This window comes from Fistularia commersonii, chromosome 1 (assembly GCF_037954325.1).
Source record: "Fistularia commersonii isolate RoL2024-O1a breed Wild chromosome 1, RoL_Fcom_v1.0, whole genome shotgun sequence".
NCBI lineage: Eukaryota > Metazoa > Chordata > Actinopteri > Syngnathiformes > Fistulariidae > Fistularia > Fistularia commersonii.
In genome coordinates, this window is record NC_141284.1 from 1,670,329 (window position 1) to 1,693,791 (window position 23,463).

The window sequence follows — 23,463 nt, forward strand, 5'->3', positions numbered from 1 at the left end:
CTCCCGGAGCTCAAAAAGAGCCTTTTAGTCCGCCGTAAATATACCGTCAGGACAAATAAACGCTTCCTGGTGCTCGGACAAGTTCGTTTGCGATGTAAACTACATGAGTACTGTCTTTATTTGGAAGCTTTTGTTTATCTTCGTGCATATTTTTACAATCCCGATGAGGACGAACGCGTTCCGGGTTGAGGGCGTTTGCGGAGGCTGAGGACATTTTGACCGCTCCACGTTTCTTCCACGGGGGGCAGTTTGTCATTTTGGGAAAATATGTTAATTTGCTTTCCTGCAGAGAATTAAACAAGGAGATCAATACCGCCCTCACATCCAACCATATTAAAATTGAAACGTATCCTTTGTGCTGCTTTTTTTTTTTTTACGCTGATTAAATGAATAAAACATGCGAGAATCTTCAGAGATGCTGCCAGAGGCATTGATTTAACCTTCAACTCTCTGCCCTGTTCCAGTTGCACAAATCTGCATTGTTTTTTTGGCAATAGTACGTCTTTGAGGACCTCAACAGGGAGAGTCGCTTGGCACTGATCGAAAAAATATTTGGATTATAATCTGGTGAGATGAATAGTCGATATAATTGATCCGTTATCCGTAAAGCCAATCCAGCGGTCAGGGTCGCGGTGAGGCCAGAGTCTTTCCGGATCTTTCCGGACCTTCAGACACATGTCAAACGGACATACAACTGCTCCCTTTCATTCGCGCATCTGGACAACGGAGGCTCTCCAAGACAGACTTGGGAAAGGAAAAGAATTTGTCACAGGGGTGCAGGACTTGTATGTCCGAGACAAAGTGAGTACATGTTGGCTTAGACATCAGCACTCCTCCGTTCATGTCCAAACCATCGTGAAGATCTGGGTGGAAGGTTGCTGAAGGTGGAGCTGCCAGGCAGGAGGTCCAGAAGAAGACCAAAGAGAAGATTTATGGATGTGGTGAGAGAGGATATGAAGTTCGTAAGTGCAACAGAAGAGCAAAACACAGACTCGGAAAAGCAGAAAAAGTAAAGTAGTCGATGATCTGCCTCGGTGTCACCCTCTCCATCCCTGCCCCTCCTCCGATACCACCATTGCTTTCTTGGCACCGTATTTTATGCTTGTTCCAGATCTGCAGAGGCTCAGTGCAGCTTCCCTCTGACCTTCTCAATGCTCCTTATATCAGCGCCCTCAAAGCACTGATATCTGGCATGAAACCACATTCTGCCGCCGATCACCTCTGCCGTCACTCCCCTTTTCCCGTAACTTCACTGCGCGGCTCATCAACTTTATTCTTCCGTTTATCCCTCCACGGTCGCGCGGCACCGACGGTTCGCAAACAACCAACGAGGCTTTGTTCGTCTGGAACGATCTCTTTTTTCCTTTTCCTCCCCCACCCGTCTTTCTAACAGACAGCTGCCGAGTCGAGGTTCAGACAAAACACTTAAACTCGACGGTACTTTGACCTTGACGGGGTTTCAACCGCAAATCACCGAAACGCTTTGAGCCGCTTGTTATCGTCTTACCTCGCATGTACTCAAAGTGAATATCCATCAATATTTGAATAATAATGCAACATCTAAATCCTTTAAGATGGAGTCTTTTGAAACCCTGCCCACGTTCAAAAGAATCGCAGACAGTGAAGTATGAATATGCAATATTAATAGAGCCTCACCCTGTCAGGCAAACACAGATCCGTGCCTCACACACACACACACACACACACACACACACACTTAAAACGTCTGCAGGGTAAAGATGTGGGGTTGACAGTTAGCGTCATACCGCTGCTTAAAATAATGTTCCCGTTAAAAAGCGGCAACGGGAGCTGCGAACGCGCCACCTGCTCCGGACAGGTGGCGCGTTCGAGAAAGTCGAGAGCGAGAAACGTACGTATGTCTTTGTTGGAAAATTGGTTTTAATGAAGAAACCCCCAAAAAAAAGAAAATAAATAAGCACAGGAAGTCACGCCAACGACTCCAAAGTATTTTCCGGAGAGATCTTCGCGCGTAGGAACGCTCCCATCACCCGTTTTTGAAATTTTCCGTCGGTATCTCCGATAGGTTATTGGTGACGCCGTACAGCGGGGAAATATATTGGAATCACATCACAACTCACCAGGAACACTTTCAGATATTTACACCTTTTGCAAATTACATCACTGAGCTCACTTCGAGTCCCCGTCGCGCTCCGGCCAGTGGGCGGGAAGCGAACGGCACTAAAAAAAAGGGAACGAACGTTGTAGTTTTTTTTGGGACTCTGCTCCCGAGGGGGTCGGATGGGAGTCGGGGGGAGGGAGTGTCCGGTGAAGCTTCCGGTAAGTCCGGGTCGGGATTCTCCGAAGGGTCGGCGCTCCCGCTAAATGAAGTACTCCTTATGGTTTTCGTCCGGGGGGCTCGGGGAGTCCGTCTGGCTGCCGAAGGGGAAGTCGCGGTCGTCCTGAGGCTGCGCGGCTTTTACTTCCTGGTTCTGGTACGTCTGTTTTCGGCCGCAGAGGAATCTGGCCATGACGGCCAGCGCGGAGGCAGAGACGAAGATGGCCACCGCGATCACCCCTGGACACAGAGACGCAAGGAAGGTTTCGTCTTGTTAGCTTAGCTTTACCGGATTGCGCCCGGCCGTGTTTGATCGAGTGTGAGAAAATGGCTCTACGGAACGAATGATGAGAAGAATAAATATAACGGTGTGGCGGTTAGCTGCCCCTAAGCCAGAAGGTCCCTGGTTGGATTTGCCCCTTTCTGTGTGGAGTCTCCATGTTACACTACAATATTTTACATTACACTCATTTGGGAGACGCTTTTATCCAAAGCGACTTACAAAAAGTGCAATTCAGTCACCAAAGATCCGAAGTACCAGTAGTCGGAAGTCAGAAGTGATCACTCGACTGAATAGCCATCTCAGAACCCAGTGGTGGGCCGTCAGGGCCTGCAAGACCTTCTCTGCTGGCCTAATAAAATATCTGAATCAGAAACGTTGATTCTTTTTTGTCCATGAATGCTTATTAAATAATTCCAAATGGTCCGTTCACTTCCTTACATAGCTTTTCTCCTGGTTGTGCCGCTTCCAGACATGCATTTTCATAGTAAAGCATTTAACCAATCACATTTCAGCCATCATCTGTTGCCAGGCAGGGTAAGTCACGGGGGGGGGGGCTGCACAATCAGTTCTGCAAGCCCTTTACGCAAAAAATAAGTGTCGATGACGCTGTTGCTTCAACCAATCAGATTTTGAGTTGGCGACATCCAAAGCCTTCTAGCAGGCTACAGCAAGATATCCCGGGCCAGAAGAACCATATACATACTTACGTCGTTTTTTGTTTTTGTTTTCCGGGGGAGTTGGGGGCTGAGTGCGATTAGTCGGGTACACATTTGGCACATTTGGCCCGCGGGCCTTCAGCTTAGATCTACATGGTACCGGGTTTCTACATGTGGTGATCCACTGGCGACCAGTCCGGGGTGAACCCCAACTCCCCTGGTGGGAACCTGGAGGAACCCCAACCAACATGGGGAGAACATGGAGACTCCACACAGAAAGGAACCCTTGTTCGGAATCCAATGGTTTCCATTGGTTCTTCTTTTAAGACTTTTGCTCCCTGACAAACGAGAAGAACGAACACCCTCGCATCCTTCTGAGGCGAGTTCCTTACCTCCAATGAGGGCAGAGTCACTTCGGATGGCGTTGACCAAAGGTTGACCTGGATCTAGCGAAGCAGGCTGGTCTGCAGAGTCAACAAACAACAACAGAAGACAGCTGAGGAGTCTTTGGTCCAGTCCGACATCATGAAAGCATGCGAAAACGTCAATCAAAATGGGACCCGGCGTGCCTTTGGCGGGTTCTGAAGCGCCTTCAGTACTTTCCAGTTCCCGTGGGACTCAGAAAAAAGTGTGTCACACCAGATATTAGGTTGTCAAAGAGGCAACTAGGCAAGGGGGACGTGTCCTGCTCTTGTTTTGGGGTAAATCTAGAATTGTGGATGGGCCGCAAGCAAACGCAGCCTCAGGGGGCCACCGTGGGTAGAAGAAGCAAAGAGAGAACCGCAAACAAATTCGGGAGCTAAGAGCAAACGCAAGCGGAGTCCGAGGAACGACACCGTCAAGCTACCCAACCAACAGTTTCGGTATCCTCGCGAGCGGTACCGACACATGCCATGGCCTGGGGGGGGGGTCAGAGCGGTCGTCCTGGTTCGATTCCCAAGACACTGGTGCTGCTCCTTGGCTGCTCACGGTTCAACCATGATGGCTTAAAAGCAGTGGTTGAATTTAGCTGAAGTTGCATAACTGACTGTGACAACAAGGTCTTTCTTCTTCTACATACGACCATCGTACTCCCAAGGTTCCTGTGAAACTAATTGATTCTAATCCGCATTGGCCACCGGATAATGGCGGTCAACAGGACTTGACGGATGCGTTTCCAGTCGAGGCTGCCGCCGGTGGTTGGACGGGGGGTAAAGGGGCATGACAAAAGAGACGAGAGAAGGTAGCAAAGTATGAGGAGAACCAGAGGTGGAGGGGAGTTCGACTCTGCACGAGAGCCATCAGTCAAGTGAGTGCAGAAGGGGCTTGTTAGACGCCCCTGAGGACTTCACTACAGTTGTCTGACTAATCTCATCTGTTGTTGCGCCATCACTCGGCTTATTGATCAGGGTGGTTAATGAGCCCGTGAAAAGACTAATGAACAGCTCCAGGAATTATATCAAAAGAATACTTGATATCTTCCCACGTTGGCCGAGGCGGTGAAGCATACCGCGAGCGCAGAAGGGCACGTCGCTTCTACCTGATACGGAGTGCGTCGTTTCGGCGGCGTAGGGATCCGAAGAGGTGGGCGAACCGCAGCCGGACCGGACCAGCGGTCCCGCAACGGTCACGGCGCCGTCGGGGTGAAGAAGGGCGGCTTTCAGAGGGCTGATGGCGTTGAAGCGAACCCCCGACAGGCAGCCGGTGAAGCCCAAGGAGGCCGACGTGGCGAGCTCGGCGTCCAGATCATCTAGATCTGGAGGCAGAAGAGGAGAGTCGTCAAGGGTCGGGGTTTGACCGCTCTTGGGTCACTTGACATGTATCCTAACGGTAGACCAATAATAATAAGAAATAACAAGTAGCATATGTGTTTTTATTCCTTTTATGCCCTATAGTCCAGGATATATTTGCAATAATGATCCTTGCTTGACCCCGGTGTGTCCACAAACTCCTGGATGTGGTACAAACCTGAGACATAGGGGCGCCCAAATTAAGTTGGTCCATCCACCCATCAAACATCTGCTGCTTATCCTGCACTCAACCGTTCGATTTTCCCTTTTTTTTACATGTTTTTGGACTCTGGAAGAACCTGGATCCACGCAGGAAGGTCCTTCGTGCCGTGAGGCGCCACGGTACCGTCCCGAATTAAGTTCAGGTCAGGGTAAATATTTCATATTTGTCAGTTTAATCTGATCCGTAATCCCAAGGGAGCGGGGAAAAACAGACCTAAAAAGAAAGAGGAGCATCGTCGGCATAGATGAGCATCTTTGCGCGGAAGTTGCTTCATTTGAAGGAGGACGAGAATTCTTTGTGCGTCAAAAAGATTTAAATAAAATACGATTTCCAGACGCTGATAGGACAACGGTAGTCCGGAGTATAAACCCGCTTCTGGAAGCTAGCGGCGGCGGGTGATAAGTACAGTCTTGAGTAACTATAAATGTCAGCGTGAAGCATCGTTCGAACGCGATTTGAACGCACGACACATCGTTGCCATTCGTCTAAGTTACTGCCCGTGGTTAAATAACCTTTTCCCCACATCTAACGTGATCCTCTGACCGAAATAGATTCGTCGGGGCGGATCCCGAGCTACCGACTGACCCAGAAGGACGGGCGGGAAGAGGTTTCGACGGGAGGAAAGGGAACCGTCCGGCAGATTTTTCGGGTTACGGACGGATCAAATGCTTGTTTGGTCAAGCTTTCGCTCACTATAGATTTACCGCTACGTATTTACCCGAGTCGACGAAGGTCCTTCGTTTCCCTGAACTTACGTCGGTCGATTTGTTTGTCCGTCAACGGGACGGCCCGCGGCTAGCAAGGCTGAGGCGGAGAAAGAACCAATAAAAGCTGGTTTATTTACACTTGCGACGGCCTTCCGGGTTGCCACTCTGTCGGATGGATAAGGGATTCTATCAAAATGGCACAGAAGAGGCCGGTGGAGACCCGTCCTGTTTCCGGGTCCAGACGTTTTGCGTTATGAGGCACATGATAAAACATACGGTATATGAAGCGAAATAAAAAGTCGGTTCAGTCGAACTTTATACCCTTTTTTCTCTCGGCAACTCTTGTATGGTCTTCTTTCCTTGGCGCACCTCATCTCCACTTCCGGCCCATTGATTCCTTCACGTTCTGCTTTATTCCCATCATCTACTGATAGCACGGAGTTTGAATCTCCTCTGTTTAGGGGTCAGTAAGCACCAGACATACCGCTAATACAAAAAGTGGCAGAGGTAAGCATACTACATACTGCTCTCTGATTGGTTAATCGTTGCCAGTGATAGCGGACACCTGAAGTTAGCGTGAGGTTGGAACAAGGTTGCATTCCAGCGCTAGATAATTATTTATCTGACGATGCAACCCATATTCAACCGAGGACCGACTTTAAGTCGACGTCCACGTGTCCGACAAGCCGACAATCGATCAATCGGTCGCTTTCCAAAGTGGCACTAAAATATTTTGCTAGATGTTTGAGCGCGATGTAGCGCAGAAAATTGGTCGGAGGTCAGTCAGCACAACAAGTATTTGTACATAAGACGATTTTTGAGAAAATGTAAGGACTTTAAGTGTGGCTTATTGCGCGCAAAATACGGTGATCTTTCAAGAAACATCACACAGACCTCGACAGACGTCTCTACGCTTCTTTGGGTAGACGTCCATTTACCCTTACACTGTTTTAAAAGCAAAAAGAACCCAATACAGTAAACCCTTGTTTTTGGCGGGGGTTACGTTCCAAAAAGAACCCGTGATAGGCAAAATCCGTGAAGTAGAAACCTTTATTTTTTGTTTTATTATACAATTAAATACTCCATTATACATCGCTGCTGTCGTCCTTATGTTTTTTCCTCCTTCTTTATGGAACGAACGGAAGATTCATTCATTCCGTAATGCCGACCTACAGCCGCATAGCTTTTAGCTTCCCTTAGCATGTCCAGAAGTTTAACTTTATCTGCCATAGATAGCATCTTACGCTAACTTTTGGGCCCTTTTGTCGCTCCAGAGCGTTTTGTCAACATTATGGGTTTTAGAGAAATTGTAATCATGTAAATTTGGCAAACTGTTTTATGTACGTGTACAGTGATCCCTCGCTATAACGCGGTTTACTTTTCACGGTTTCGCTTCTTCACGGATTTGCATGGTGCATTGTGTTCTGCATTCTGATTGGCTAAAAAGTCACTCCGCTTCTTCTCTACCTGTGAGTCGATAACGTCGCAGTTTAATATGTACACGTACGTAAAACAGCTTGACGAATTTACATGACGGACGTGCTAATTCTCTTGCAATTTCTCTAAAACCCATAATGTTGACAAAACGTTCTGGAGCGACAAAAGGAAGATGCTATCTATGGCAGATAAAGTTAAACTTCTGGACATGCTAAGGGAAGCTAAAAGCTATGCGGCTGTAGGTCGGCATTACGGAATGAATGAATCTTCCGTTCGTTCCGTAAAGAAGGAAGAAAAAAACATAAGGACGACAGCAGCGATGTATAATGGAGTATTTAATTGTATAATAAAACAAAAAATAAAGGTTTCTACTTCACGGATTTTGCCTATCACGGGTTCTTTTTGGAACGTAACCCCGGCGAAAAACAAGGGTTTACTGTACATATTAAACTGCAACGTTATTGACGCACAGGTAGAGAAGAAGCGGAGTGACTTTTCAGCCAATCAGAATGCAGAATACAATGCAAATCCGTGAAGTAGCGAAACCGTGAAAAGTAAACCTTGTTATAGCGAGGGATCACTGTATAAGGCGCGCTGGATTATAAGGCGCTTGGACGATTTTGAAGAAAACGTAAGGATTTTAAGTGCGCCTTACGGCGCGAAAATTCCTCCTGGATTCCAGGAAAACAACTCGGGAGCCAAGGGAACGACCGAACGCACGATTGCAAATCCGGCGTCGGGAAGGTTCCCGTTAGTCGACGCCGGATGTTTGCAGGAGATGTCAAACCCCAGCGAGGACCCGTCCACCCGGCCTCCAACGCTGCCCTTTCGCTCCACCTACGCTGCCATTCCTCCCGCTTTCATGCTGCCTCTCAATTCTCTCCCGGTCCATTAGTTAGGCTGATGGATGACAGGACCGGCGGGGAGTGACAGTATATCAACTTTCTCCCCGAAACCGAGTCCTCCGACTGGTGCTGAAGTGGCCGGGTCACGTCGCCTGGGTAGGCAACAAGGAAAAGGACTTAGAAAAACAGCTTCTTTTTTTTTTTTTCCACCTGTTTCCTACATGCGGCGGGTTTCTCTTTTGGCCTTTCGGATCGTTCCGGATCGCGGCTTTTCGGTTTGTACTCGGTTCCTGGTTGCAAAGGGTCGAAGTAGCCCCGTGTGGGACGACGAAATGGATCGCCGTTTTTTTAAGATTCGAGACTTTTATTATCATGACACAGAACGCAATGACGTTTTTGAGATAGCAAAAGCAAAAAGAGAAAGAACCTTAAAAAAAGCAGGACAAGACACGACGTTACAATGATGGCGGCGTCTCTGGGTTGGAGATGTAAGGCTGAAAAAATATGAATAACATCTAGAAGAAATGCGTTGAAAGAAAAAAGTAAAAATAAAGAAGCAAAAAAGTGAAAAGCAGTTAAAAAAAAAAAAGGGTTTATTGGATTGTCTCGTTCCGATTTTAGTGCGACGACCACTCCGGGGTAAAAAACTGGTTTTCGATCCGTTTCTTTTATGGCTTTTATGATTTCCGGCGTCGTCGGAAAGTAGAACAACGATCTTGTTTGAAAGATCATGAGGTGTTTTATAATTAGCTACCGGACGAGAGCGGAAACAAGGGAAAATAACGGCCGTTTAAGCGAAGGCGCGTCGACGACGGATGATTAAAATCCCGGACGTTCGACGAGGACGCGGAGTGGGCGGCTTGAGAGAAGGTCGCTCCGTCGGCTTGGACGGGTTGAACTCCTGCCGTCTGACTTCCTGATTTGGTTCGACCCCTCCCACATCAGCCGCTATTTATTCGTTGTTAAGCTGAAAGGCAGGGTGGTGACTCCAATCTTCTTGGTAATTTGTTCTCTTCAATCTCGCCTTATTATCATACAAAGTGAAGCACCTTTTCTATATTTATTATCATTATCGCTGTTTGGGGCCCATCTCGGGCTACACGGCCATGAGGGATAAAGATAATTACGCTCCAGACTTCAGACTTAAGTATGCTGTTATCTTTGAACTTCTCCGCAAGCGGCAAACGTTGTCGTCTTTGTCGTTCATAGAATAACACTCTACCTTGTATGCCCAAGTGGCCTCGGGGCCATAACGAAAGACTCGAGCGCTTAGCCTCACCTCTTGGCAACTTCTTGTTTTTAGCATTTGCTAACCGAAGATGAACGTTAAAAGCTCGTTTAAATGAGCTAACAAGCTAACGAGAGCTAACAAGAGCTTCCGGTGGAGCTAACAAGAGCGAGAAAGCTTCACTTACTGCGGACTCTTCCCAGAACGATGGATTTGACGCCGTTGAATTCCGCGTCCGACGTCAAGTTGAAGTTCTCCCCGGCATTCTGATCGATCTGGGGGACGATAGAGTCGTCAATCTGACGATGACGGCGAGACAAACCGAACCGACGGAGAGTTTCTGGTGAATTCTGAAGAAACCCATGCGATGTTTGTGAAGAAGCAAACATCTGAACCATCTGAATACGAGATCCCCTTTGCCAGCACGCATTCTTGGAGGAGATGGCTTCACCGCCATGACTCCTGACGATACGGCAAAAGCCCTGCAAATTACGTCGCAAGATCGGGACGACGGTATGGTTCGGTCAGAAAAAAGAGCAGAGGCAGCGACCGCCTGTAACGATGTTTCTGAAGAAAAAACAACACCGACGTAACTCCAGTGAAAAGTGAGGGTACACTGCGGTACCTCCTCCAGCATGTCCTGGTTCACCTCATGCGTCCAGTAGGCGCCCTCGCCAGATGCCCCGAGCCTACTCATCTGGTTGCTCTTGATGTAGAGGAGCGCCGGTTCTACTCCAAGTTCCTCCTTGATGGCCAAGGTTCTCACCCTACCCTACCCCCACCTATTCTCTGTATCCTCCTTCCTCACTCTAGATCCATAAATCTTCTCTTTGGTCTTCGTCTAGACCTCCGGCCTGGCAGCTCCAACTCCATAGGACACCCTATTTCTATTTCTGCCAGGAAGGAGGTCTAGAGAAGATTTATGGATGTCGTAAGAGAGGATATGAAGGTAGTTGTGTGAGAGAGGAGGATACAGAGAATAAGATTGGATGGAGAAGGTTGATTCGTTGTGGCGACCCCTTGGGGGAAAAGCCCAAATCACAAGAATTTGTCACAGGGGTGCAGGACATGTATGACCGAGACAAAGTGAGTGCTGAGATGGTTTGGACATCAGCACTCCTCTGTTCATTTCCAAACCATGGAGAAGGTTGATTCGTTGTGGCAGCCCTTGAAGGGAGAAGCCCAGAGGAGAAGAAGAAGACCCTATCTCTATTTCTACTTTTCAGGATTTATTGGTTTGGTAGTTTAAAAAAAAAAGAGCAGGAGCAAAAGAATTCTCATAGAATATCAGTCTTATATGTTCTTCTTGATGAAGGTCAGCGTCCCCGATAACATGAACCTGCTCTGTAGCTTATTAGCGGTACATTTCCAGCCCACAGGAAAAAGAATGTTGGCACCGGACGGCAGGCTGTCTGCTCAGCTGCTGGGCAGCTGGCACTGCTCAGGACCATAAATCTCTTCTCTGGACAAGAGAATGCAATAGTTGTTGCCAAATGTTGTCAGGGCAACTGGACTTCCCAGTGGCTTCTTCAGTTCTGACAGAATGCTAGGAGTATCCTGGTTCACACCTGCTGGGGTTGGGGTTTGGGTTGGGGTTGGGGTTGGACTAGGTTGAATGTTGTTGTGCAGCAACTGAGCTGAATGGGGTATTTATGTGTGCGTCGTTTAGGGAACCATTGCTAAGAATTTGGGGGGACTCACCTGAGTCGGTATGCTGAAAGGTAATTGTAAGGCTAGTGCGTAAAACAATGGAAGTGAAGATCAGGCGGTCGTCACAAGGACCTGTTTTGGGTTTCTGATGGGTTGTAGGTTTCTGGTGGTTCCTTGTGGGGGGGGGGGGGGGGGGGGGGGGGGGCAAGAGGGTTAGACAACCATGACCTGGATGACTGTGAACCTTCACACTCTTAATATGAGTAGTTAAGAACTTGGTACTTGAGTACTTAGTATGACTGTATTCGAGGAGGTTCTCAGTCATACAAGTCATGGTGAATTCTTGTCAAATCTTCATGTCATGGCAACTGCTGTCAACTTGCGGTCTTCAAATGAAAACCAAGGACATGCTGAGAGATATCGTACCTCTGATCAGGTAGGTGCCCTCACCAGATGCCCTGAGCCAAATCATCTGGCTCCTCTGGATGTAGAGGTAACTTCAACATGAGCCTCAGTCCATGTGATCCAACTGAATTCACTCCTTTGTTTACCTTTACCTTTTCACATTCCAATCCAGGTAATCCCCAAAGGTTGCTCTTTTGTCCAAGGAACAAGAGATAATTCGCATAGCAAACCCCTTAGATCGAGTTTCTGCCCATCAACTCTTTTATTTACATAACAAGTCACCATAACCTTGACCCACCCACAACTCTGGCAGTCATATCGGGAAACTCCCCATTGGTCATTAGAAGTGAAGAACCCTCTGAGATGAAACGATGAGAAGAAATTCAAGTCCAGTTGCCACGACAAGGAGATATCGATACGATTGTTTCGTTCTCATGGAACAGCTTCTATCGGATTGGAACCCAAAATGAGCATTTTGTAAAGATGACCCAATCACGTAGAATCAGGAGAGCCTACGAGGCCTTGGCTCTTGTTTCGAGATGGGTTGAAGGTGTGTGTGGGAGTACCTGGATGGAAACGGTGTCCGCAAATCTCCTCACGGCTACGGTGTGCAGGCGTCCGTCGGCAGAGTTGGTGACACTGCTGTGTAGCCGCTCCACATCCCTGCCGCTGTGCAACTTGTACCTCAGTTCCAGCCCCCCTGGGACAGAACAACCGATGCCTTCTGTGAGGAACGTTGCCGAAAAGCCGAAGGGTACGGGACTCGGGAAGTAGTTATGACGCAGCGAGGCTTTTGCGGATGAGAAATGAGGTAAGATACAAGAATCTTGAGGTGTTTCTCAGCTGGATTTGGATGTTTTTTCATTTGTTGGGTCACATTTTTAAGCCAAATATTGTCACTTCATGACTCTGGGAAGTGAAAGGTTTTGTTTTTTTCCCAGCTCGCATTGGCGTGAAAGTAAGCGTGCTGCTGCAGATCCCTGATGAAGTTTGGTGAGCGAAGAGCAGCCGGGGTGACTCAAGGTAGCAGAAACCTCCAACAACTCGACTACAAAGCGTGAAGTACGACATTAGAAACCCTGCAAACCGGAGGACCCGCTCTCCATCTTTGAACCATTTTCCACTCGGAAATCTGTTTCCGCGGCATCCGGAGCATCAAAGTCTACTTTTGGACATGCTCCCATTTTTCCCGGTCGTGGGCTCGGACTCCCGGCCGAGTTCCCGCGCTGAACTTTTTCTTTTAACGCACCGATGCGCCGCGCCGGCTGCTTGAACTCCCGGTGGCTCGGCGCTAACCGAGCTGCACATTGGATCCGTGAGGGCGGCCACGGCACGGAATTCGCCTCTGGCTGAACTCCACTGAAGCGACGCCGCTTTCCAGCCGGAGCAGCCGAATGGTTTTCCCCCAGTATTGGACAGCATCCAACGACGGGCATCGGTGGTTTTCAACATCCCGCTGAACCGCAGACAAACGATTGGGTACCGGAGATGCTAGTCAGCTAAGAACCCTGACATGTGCGCGGGAGGGGTGGGGGCAAAAAAAAGTCTTGCGAACCTGAACCCAAGCTCTTCAAGTCTTCTTGTTAGCTGTCAGGGTTTCAGACCTGATCCCGATTTGTAATCAGCGCCTGCTGCTGTAGATGCTGCTAATCAAGATCCCTATAAAGGGCAGCGGCACTCGCTGCCTGCCGCCGGGGGATTGTCTGCGGACCCCGTCCCCGTCCGCAGTCCCGCCTGCAACCCCAGTCCTGTCTGCAGTCCCGTCTGCAGTCCCGTCTGCAACCCGTCCCGTCTGCAACCCCCGTCCCGCCTGCAGTCCCGCCTGCAACCCCAGTCCCGCCTGCAACCCCCGTCCCGCCTGCAACCCCAGTCCCGCCTGCAACCTCCGTCCCGTCTGCAACCCGTCCCGTCTGCAGTCCCGTCTGCAACCCGTCCCGTCTGCAACTCCCTTCCCGTCTGCAACTCCCGCCCCGTCTGCAACCTGTCCCGTCTGCAACCCGTCCCGTCTGCAACCCGTCCCGTCTGCAACCCCCGTCCCGCCTGCAACCCCCGTCCCGCCTGCAACCCCCGTCCCGCCTGCAACCCCCGTCCCGTCTGCAACTCCCGTCCCGCCTGCAGTCCCGTCTGCATCCCGTCCCACCAGCGACACCCTACCTGCCGTTTCAACGCAATAAAGCGCTTTGGATCCAGATCCCTGCTCTGAAGTGTGGTTCCCTGCTCGACTCGCCCCTGCGACTCGTGACATTAGCTCCGTGTTTGCGACTAGCTGATACCTTGCTGCTTGGATTCTATCAAAGTTCAGGCTCGGTTGACGGACATTTTAATTCTGAAGAGCGATATTTAAAGTGTAAAAGAGATGACGTTTGGGAGAAGGAAGGAAAAAAAAAAAAACGCAATGACGAGAACAAAAACGCTCGGGTCCTCCGACGAGAATACAATTCGCCGACGAGGACTCTTTGAATCTCACACGGTGCATGAGAAGTAGCCCGGCTGCAGGAAAACAGAGGCAGCGGTGGATGACAGACTCATTCCACGGGGAGGCGAAGGGGGCAGAAAGGCGAAGGAGGCTCGGCTCTAAGCGAGTGCAGACTGGATGAAATTACAAAAGTGCTCCGGTATGAAGACCGGTATGTTCTTACCGCGTTTGTCGATGAGCAGGGCCATGTACTTCCTGTGGATAGAATTCACGTACAGCAGCACCGCCGGGGCCTGGCTCGTCCTGAAGCTCAGTGTTATATTTTCTCCTCTGGAACCCATTTCGGAGTACATCGGAGAAGGCAAGGAGGTGCCGTTCCTGCCCGGTTCGTACGGATCCTTGAGGATGTAGGCGACGGATGTTGTCGACTTGAAGCTGGCGGCAATCTCTGAAATTAAGGGGATTTTAGATCAACCTGCCGAAGACTTCCGTTGGGTTTTCTAAAGTAGCTAGCACAACAGGCTACCGCCGATGGCCCGGGAACATCATTTACCGACAGGAACGCAATCGGGGAGACCGTGGGAGATGATTGCACCCGGCGGAAAACGTTTCTCCACATCGACGAAAGAGTTGTTATCCCATCTGATTCCCCCACTGCTGGTTTCTAGAGGCGTTCCAGCAGCAGCACCACATCTTCTGCTAGCGCTAAGCTGAATTTTGGAACTGCTTTTTTTCCCCCCACATTGCTAAGAGAGGCAAAAGATTCCAAGAAGTCTCTCCGGATTTAATTAAACTTCGTGATACCCCAGACTTCTTTTCACCTGGAGGGGCTGTGCTGAATAGATATCGTGTACAAAGTAGGCGTCAGGGAAATTCAGTCCGGTGGTATTTCCAGAGTTTGAGCAATGAACAGGTGAGAGAGAGTTGAAACAAGGTACGAGTTTGGTGTCACACTGATGATCTGAGACAAACCAAATGTTCTGGGGATGAAAGGTGCTGAGTATCACCTGGGCGACGGGTTTAGGAATGACCAGGTGACCTTTGTGGGTCCCCGAGGATGTTCTGGTCAAAACCAGAGAGGCCCGGAAGCACCCGAGACCGGTATGGTTTCATTGGAAAATCCAAAAGTTGAGTTTGAGCACAAGTAGTTTGAATTATCTGGTCGATGTGGAGTCCTCACTACAGATGTATCTGAAATGTGTCCACGTTTAGGCTTGTTTACCACCAAGTGACCTGGTTGTAACAACTTGGAGCTAAATGCTCTGAAGACTGTCCAGATGGCGGTGGACCCAACCCTGCCCTTCCTCATCCTCCTGAGAGACTCCCCAGCCGGCACTGCTGAGTCCTGACACTCTGGGAACAATCATCTGAACATCAGCTCCCACTTGAGGGAGCTGCTGATTCCACATCAGCAGGGAAGATCCCGGGTGACAACTCCCACCCAGGACGTGGACTTTTCCAACCACTCCCCTCTGGCAGGAGGTTGCGGTCCACCAGGACCTAGGCTACCCGCCACTAAAACTTCAGCAGCCTTCCTCATCAATAGGCCCCAGTCCCCCATTGACACTGTCCCAACCCCTCTATTGCACTACTTTTTGGACTGCCTTGCACAACTTGCCACTTTGCCCACCAACCACAATCGCCCTGATTTCCCTCGTAATTTGTTTAATGCCTTACATGTTGTCTGTTTAGCAGTGTTAACCAAATTTGTAGTTGTAAAAGTACTTGCCGATTAAAGGGTCAACGCATGTTAGATGTTACAGAGATACAGTCCGACTGAAATGGTTTGGACACGTATGGCAGCTGAGATCTGAGAAGAGGGAAGCTGAGGTTGGAACTGCCAGAGGAGGTTTATGGATGGATGCAAGGAGGACAGCAAGTAGGAGATGTGAGAGTTCATGTCGTAATCTTCTTGTCTCGGCAACTGGACTTGAATTTCTTCACTTGAAAACATTTCACCCTTCATCCGAGAGGCTTCTTCAGTTCAGAAGTGACAAAGTCCAGTTGCCGAGACAAGAAGATTTGACAAGAATTCCCCATGAGCTGGATGACTGAGATCCTCCACAGACACTAACACGAGGAGAGGGTTAGATGGTTGATCTGACACCATGTTGTCTTCTTGTTCTCTGTTTTTTTTGCCAGTTTCTCCCGAGCATACCGTAACACTTTGCCCCTTACGACTTCCTGTGACGGTGCTCTGTCTCCTGGCAGTGGAGCTCCTGGTAAGAAACCGCAAACGTTCCTATTCAAGGGATTTGACTTTCAGCGTTGCTCGGAGATGTCCTCGAAGGCCATCGGAACGGCCGGGCGGGTGTAGAGTAGCCCTCAACATTATTCCGACGCTCGACCTTCAGGACAGAGCATTCATTTTTACACCCTCGCAGCCGGTGTTGAGAGGCCAGCTCGCGCCGCAGGACAGGGTCGATCTACAGTCTGCTATCTGAAGGATTCTCTTCAGAAAGCTGAAGCTCCAATCTTTGCACTTTCCGTCCTTTTAATCGGCAGACGGCAGCGGTTTAAGGAGTTCACGCGGCTGTGACTTCATCGAACCTGTCAGCCCACAGAGGAATCTTTCTTATTCATGTTTAGATTGTTCATCTAATCATCAAGCTATTTTAGTTTGAGGAGCGGACCCTTTTAAAATCCCAATAATATCCATCTTCAGACAGACACCTACCACTTTGTCCTCCTAAGTGAAGTCACCCACGCTGGGTTTCACCGAGATGATATTCTACCGTCTAAAGAATGTCAATTTTCAAGTACTCGATTAAAAAAGTATCTTCGCAGTTTCAGCCTTAAAATGAAATCGCCTTCAATATTAATACCACCTATCCGAGCTGTGATTGGGCGAGATCCGGGGTTCACCCTGTACCTTATACAGAAACATACAACCATCCACAGTGGGCAGTTTCCGGTGAACCTTCTGAGTGTTTTTGGACAGTGGGAGGAACCTGGAGAACCCTGTGGAACCCAAAGAGACACGGGGAGAACATGGAGACTCCACACAGAAAGGCAGCACCCTGCGGGACCTCCTTGCATTGCTGCCGCCTTGCTATTAACCGTAATTTCCGGACAAAAAGCTACTACTTTTTACAGGCATTGTGCGGAAAAAAGCATTTCTGGTACATATTTGTGGATGTTACTGGGATGTATCTTATTAAAAGTAAAAAAAAAGTTTCCGTGTAAATATCTCATGTTACAACGTAGACACCTGCGGCTTACAGACAAATGCAGCCCACACATGTACACATATATTTATTTAGTTATTTTTAGCCGGTGCGGCTTATATTCAGGTGCGCTCAATAGTTTGGAAAATACAATACAGCTATTGATCCCCTCATACATGTCCTATAGAAGCATACAACTATTGATCCCCTCATACAAGTCCTATAGAAGCATACAACTATTGATCCCCTCATACAAGTCCTATAGAAGCATACAACTATTGATCCTCTCATGCATGTCCTATAGAAGTATACAACTATTGATCCTCTCATACAAGTCCTATAGAAGCATACAACTATTGATCCCCTCATACATGTCCTATAGAAATATACAACTATTGATCCCCTCATGCATGTCCTATAGAAGCATGCAACTATTGATCCTCTCATACATGTCCTATAGAAACATACAACTATTGATCCCCTCATACATGTCCTATAGAAGCATGCAACTATTGATCCCCTTATTCATGTCCTATAGAAGCATACAACTATTGATCCCCTCATGCATGTCCTATAGAAGCATACAACTATTGATCCTCTCATTCACATGTCACATCAATGTACACAAAAATTCCCTATCCCATTCAGCCTATTGCATGTTTTTGAACTTTGGAAGGAACGTAGGGAGAACATGGAGACTCCCGATGGAATCCAACCAGGAACCTTTTAGCCATGAGGCGAAATTATTTAATAAACATGTTCCAATGTGGACACCTGCGTCTTACAGCCAAGTGCGGCCTGTAAATGGACACATGGATTTATTTCGTTATTTTCAGCGGTTTGGTTTACATTCAGGTGCGCTCAATAGTCCAGAAACTACAGTAACTTCACTCGTACATCTGAAGGGACAACAGAGTTCACAGCAATGGGAGATCCGGATGACTAATCCGTTACTAGTGAGGAGCTCGGTGAAGCAATGAGGCACCGATTCAGTTCAGGGTTATAAAAGCTGAAATAAATTCAAAGTAATATTTGAATGGCGTTCTGTCACATGCTGACTGTATCTTAAGGACATTATACAGGCCTTGGTTCAGTGAGACTTAGAAGAATACTTCACGTGGACCTTGTGTCCATTATGCTCCTTTGGTTGATTAGCAGAGCGGTTTTAAAGGTTTCCCCCTCCGCTTCGTCTCAAACGCGTACCTTTTCACAAGCTTCATGCTGAATTAGCCGATTTTCTTTTATGTCTAAGGGAACGTCACGGCCAAGGTAACAGCAGAGACAAGAAACTAAATGAAACAGTGCAAATGTGGTGGAGATATTTCTTCTTCTTTTCTTTTTTTTGGCAAAAAAAAAGTGAAACCTGACGTGAATCCACAGGCCTACAACGGCTGTTTGACGATGCAACCGGAGGTGGAACCGTCCACTGAAATGGATATTGTGTTATCCTTCAATAAGAACCCACGAAGTGCATGTCCGGAAATAAATAATCCAGTTGGAAGCCAGATTTTAGGTTCACACATGATGGTTACGTGATTGGAGCAGCGCGAAAGATCTATAGCTGAACCCTCTTGATGGGTGGGAGAATAAATTCTGCCCTTCTTCTTCTCCTTGGGCTTTTCCCTTCTGGGGTCACCAAAGCAAATCCACCTTCTCCATCCAACCCTGTTCTCTGGATCCTCGTCTCTCACACCAACTAACATCATATCCTCTCTCACATCCATCAATCTTCTCTTTGGTCTTCCTCTAGACCTCCAATTCCAGCATTCGTCTACCAATATCGTCACTATCCCTCCTCTGTCCATGACCCAACCATCTCTGACCTCTGTATGGACTCATTCCTGATCCTCTCCATCCTGGTCGCTCCCAAAGAGAACCTCGGCATCTTCATCTCTGCCACCTCCAGCTCTGCCTCCTGTCTTTTGGTCATTGTCAGTGTTTGTAGATCATCTCCCCATTGTCTCCTCCACCTTTCCTTTCCTTCTGGCCGATAGTCTTCTATCTCTTTGTACCCCTGACACTTTTGTCCGCCCATTCCAACCTGTTTGAACCTGTTTCTTCACCTCTTCTCCACACCCTCCGTTGCTCTGGACTGTTGATCCGAAGTACTTGAAATCCTCCAACTTCTTGATCTCCACTTCCTGTAGCCTCACCGTTCCACCAGGGTTCCTCTCATTCCCACACTTGTAAGCTTCATTCTCCTTTCCGGAGCATACCTCCCAGCTCTCTAGATGTTCCCTCGCCCCTTCACTGCTCTCACGACGGACCACAATGTCATCTGCAAACATCATGGTCCATGGAGATTCCTGTGTAACCTCATCTGTCAGCCTGTCCATCACCACTGCAAACAAGAAGGGGCTCAGAACTGATCCCTGATGGAGTCCCACCTCTACCTTGAACTTGAAAATGGATTCTGCCCGGTTCTGCAAATGTACGCCTGTCCGACTCGCCGTACCTTTATGGCAGAACGCTCCGGCGTAGGCGGACGGACTGCAATCGCAGGAGAAGCCGTTGGGTCTCTCCACGCAGCGCCCCTGGTTCTGGCAGAGCGAGTCGTAGCTGCTGCAGTGGCCCGGACATCCCGGCCGAACGCCCGGCGTGATCCCCGCCCTCTCTTCCAGGTCCAGGGTGACGCCGTTGAGCTGCAAGAAGCGAATGCAGCCGAGGAAGCCCTTCTGCCTGGACGCTGTGCCGCCTGAGAAGAACATAAAGGCGTCAATGAATGCTCCTCCCTGGTTCAGTTGCATCCCTGCGCAGCCATCAGGACAATCATCAGTACCGAACCCAAAGCAAACACTCCAATATGGCAAATCTGAAATGCTGCACTTGCTAGCATAAGGGAAAATCAGGTTTACCGCGCATTTCTACATTGACAAAGACACCAGGCGGTTGAAATGGTAGGGGTTGGCACGACAGGTGCAAGCGCATCTTATGAGCATACAAGTGTGTCTCAATAACAACTGCTGGGTTTTCTTCCGCGGGTGAACTGGGTCAATTACCCTCCATTCTCCCCGCATTTGTGCATGTGCCACCTCGACAAAAGTTGTTCGTTGCTGAAATTGTGGCCTGCCACAAAGAGATTTACTTCTAATTTGCACCTTTCAGACATAATTGTGGGGTTCGACTTGAGACAGGAACAGAGCCGCCCTTCGTACTTTCATTCGGACAATTTAGTCGATACGTTGACCTGCGATGTTTGCAGGCGACATCTAGGAGGAACATCTAGAAATGGAGGTATGGCCCTGGAAAGGAGCGGAATGAGAGGGACCCAAGTGAGGCTTCAGGGAAGTAAGGGGAGGAACCGCTGAGCTTCAACAGTCCAGAACAATGGCGACTGTGGAGAAGACGTGGAAATACATGTGCAAGCAGGTTGGAACAGGTGGAGAAAAGTGTCAGGGGCGATAAAAACTGTGAAAGGAATGGCGTAGAAGATGTTGTTTGGTAAGAACACGCTGAGGAGATGATAGGAAGCAGAGATGAAGATGCAAGTGAAGGAATGAGTCCATCAGAGGGACAACACATGTTCTGGACGTGGACGGAAAAGGGGGGATGAAGATCTGGGTGAAAGGATGCTGAGGCTGGAGTGGCCAGGCGGGAGGTCTAGAAGATGACCAAAGAGGAGGCGTTTGAAGGTGTGAGAGTAGACAGTTGGATGGAAGCAGGGGTTTGGCAATGGAGACCAACAAGGACAGCAGCCGAAAGCAGAAGGGAGACGATGAAAGAATGACTTTGTATTTTATTTAGTTCCAGAAGAAGACGAGGTGAGATGGTGAGACTCGAGGAGGTGCATCCATGTGGGTTTAAAGGATCAGGTGAAGGTGAGGATTTTGATATTTTCTATTTCAACCCCGTTTTGAGTTTTTTTCCTGGCCAAAGAATTGAGAAGGTAGTCTTCAAACTGTCCACCCTGATCTGGTTTCAGATCATCTGAACGGCTCTTGGAATTGGATCCCATTTAATATCAAGTAAATGGGCATGTAATCCTCGCTAGGCAACAGTGTCAGGGGAGCAAGACGTTCTACTCCGGTCTTCATGAATTTACTGTCGTGAATGTACTTTTTTGGGCACTTTTAATGTGAAGCATACATTTCAAACTTGAACTTTCAAACTAGCACTTGAACAGCAACTGATGCTTTTTCTTTTTCCTCGGCTAGGTTTGCTTTATGAGGTCTGTACTTAGAATGCGATACGGGGCAAGCAATTTTTGCTGACAGGCTACATTTGCGCCTGACGTTTTGCCGTAGTTTCCGAGTACAGCAATAAAACTGTGCCTGTTGAATCGTACTGCACGCTACGCAGAGCATACCGTTTGGAATTTCAGGACACCGCTGGCTTCTGATTGACGGGGAGTGGGTTGAATTCTTAATGCACTCGGGCCAAAAAGCCAATGACAAACACCACCCCGGTTGGCGGAGGAGTAAGTAAAGTAAAAGAAGTGGAACTGACATGACCAAGATGTCCCCGCGGGGACTCTGAAGAGGAGGCATGTTTGCCAATAAGGACTCCAGACACTCATGCCAGGCTTACACTTTACGATTTGACTTGAAACGAGCAAGTCATACGAGCATACAAGTGTGCCTCAAAAAAACTTGGAACTGGAAGTGGGAGGGAAATTATGGGGGGAGTCTCACCAGAGTCGTACCGCGCGCCCGTCACCTCGGCCGTGAAGTTCGAGCTGGTAGTCTTATAGTCTTAGCGCAGTCGTACCATAGTCTTTGCCTAGTCTTGGGGCTTACGTGAAGACTGAACCAACAGATGAGCTCAGGAAACTTGGTACCGGCGCGATGGGAAAAGAGTCTAGCTTTAGTTTTCCACCGGTCTTTTCAAAATCTTTGCAAAGTCTCGGTGCGAGATGATAGTTTCACCCGAGTCTTAAGGCGTAAGCCCGGCACGGCGCAGCCTCAGCACCTCGACTCGTATGCTCCGGGAGTTTGGTATTTCACAGAGGAGTTGCCTTGGACTCAGGTGTTGATTGGCTTACTTTGTCACATCGCAGCGACCGAGCAAGATGACAAGCACATTCACGTGTTCATGTAACACAACATTTTACTTATTAATATAACTAATTAACTGCGGTACGGGGATGTGTTTCACCGTGGGCATGCAAAATCAATTCTCATGTTGGCAATAAATGAGGGTGAACCGGAATCTGTTTGCATCATAAATTTACCTGAGGCAATATTACGGCTCATTAATTCAAAACCTATTAAGTCATCCGCCGCAAATGTATATATCGCAAATGAGCTACACTCTCCATGCCGGGGTACAAAAGAGACGCCGGCGCGTTGTTTTGAGAAATGACACAACATATGCGGCTTTTGGCTTCATGAAAGACGGAACCCTTCGTTGCCTCGAAAAACAAAGGAAAAACCCGAGATGCCGATTTTCTTTGCTGCCAATCAAGTATTTATTAAAGACGCGACCCCTCTAAAATTCATAATCCGTTCCCATTTTCCTTCAAACACGCCGAGCGTCCTCGGTAGACTAAGTTAGTCCTGCCCGCATCGGGCGGCGTGACTCATCCTCACCTCTTCCCGCTTGTTCGGAGAGGATTATTAGTTTAACATATCAATCAAGCCTCCCACTCCCTGCTCCTCTTCACCATCAACCACCGCTTGGTTTTATCCTCCGCAATGTGCATCTACAAATCAATGAACTCGCCAAACGTTTGCAGAAAAAGTACACCTCCTCCCCTTCGGTCAGTTTGGGAGGTTAAAGAGATTTGTGGAGTCGGGAGTGATGAGTTTGTGATAGCGAGCGCTAGGATCGTCCGAGTCTCGCTCGGCGCCCGGCTGCTTTCGCCGATACCGCGGCGTCGCAGGTGCAGGGTCCGTTTGACAATTAGCACGGTTATCCGGCGCCGACATGCGATGTGAAGCGGAACAATGGATTGCGATAACATGACTGAGACTTAAAGGAAGCGCGGCGGTTAATAGAATGCGCTAGTGACATCCTTTATGCTTTTGATTCAATTTAATTACTTTAGCTGTTGATCTTGATGTGCGGCGGTTGCGCGCGTTAAAATGCTAAGGCCGGCTGAGCGACAGCTCTATTCTCTTTGCGTCTTCGCACACTTACAAAAAAAATAAAGAGACGAACCGTCAAGAGTGGCGGCGAGAGTTCTGAGATTCTTTCTTGATCTTAAAAGCAACGCCGGAAGCTAACTGTAGCTCTGCGGCTGGTTCAAAACACCCGCGCCCCTTGCTAGCTTGGAAGCTGCACCTTCACGAGTCCATTAGTCCACCGCCACGATGTTAGCGCTGCGTTTCAGAGTAACTGCGATTTGATTCCAGGGACGGACTTGTGTATGCTGTAGTGCAGCTAGCGATAGCGATAGCGAGGAGTAGCTTGCGATGACGTGATCGAACCTTCAGTTTTGCC

General features: G+C 48.6%; 1 protein-coding gene across 1 annotated transcript in view; it reads right to left on the reverse strand.

Moving 5' to 3' along the window:
• Positions 1-2,193: 2,193 nt before the first annotated feature.
• The window catches only part of LOC147237033 (contactin-associated protein-like 4), a 125,442-nt gene continuing 104,172 nt past the window's right edge, over positions 2,194-23,463 (reverse strand). The window contains exons 18-24 of the mRNA XM_086139442.1: positions 19,538-19,777; positions 14,139-14,363; positions 12,066-12,199; positions 9,632-9,719; positions 4,755-4,970; positions 3,628-3,699; positions 2,194-2,536 (exon numbers count right to left, since the gene is read on the reverse strand). Of these exons, the coding sequence (XP_085995568.1) occupies positions 2,340-2,536; positions 3,628-3,699; positions 4,755-4,970; positions 9,632-9,719; positions 12,066-12,199; positions 14,139-14,363; positions 19,538-19,777 (1,172 nt within the window). The 3' untranslated portion in view covers positions 2,194-2,339. The remainder of the gene's footprint in view (positions 2,537-3,627; positions 3,700-4,754; positions 4,971-9,631; positions 9,720-12,065; positions 12,200-14,138; positions 14,364-19,537; positions 19,778-23,463) is intronic.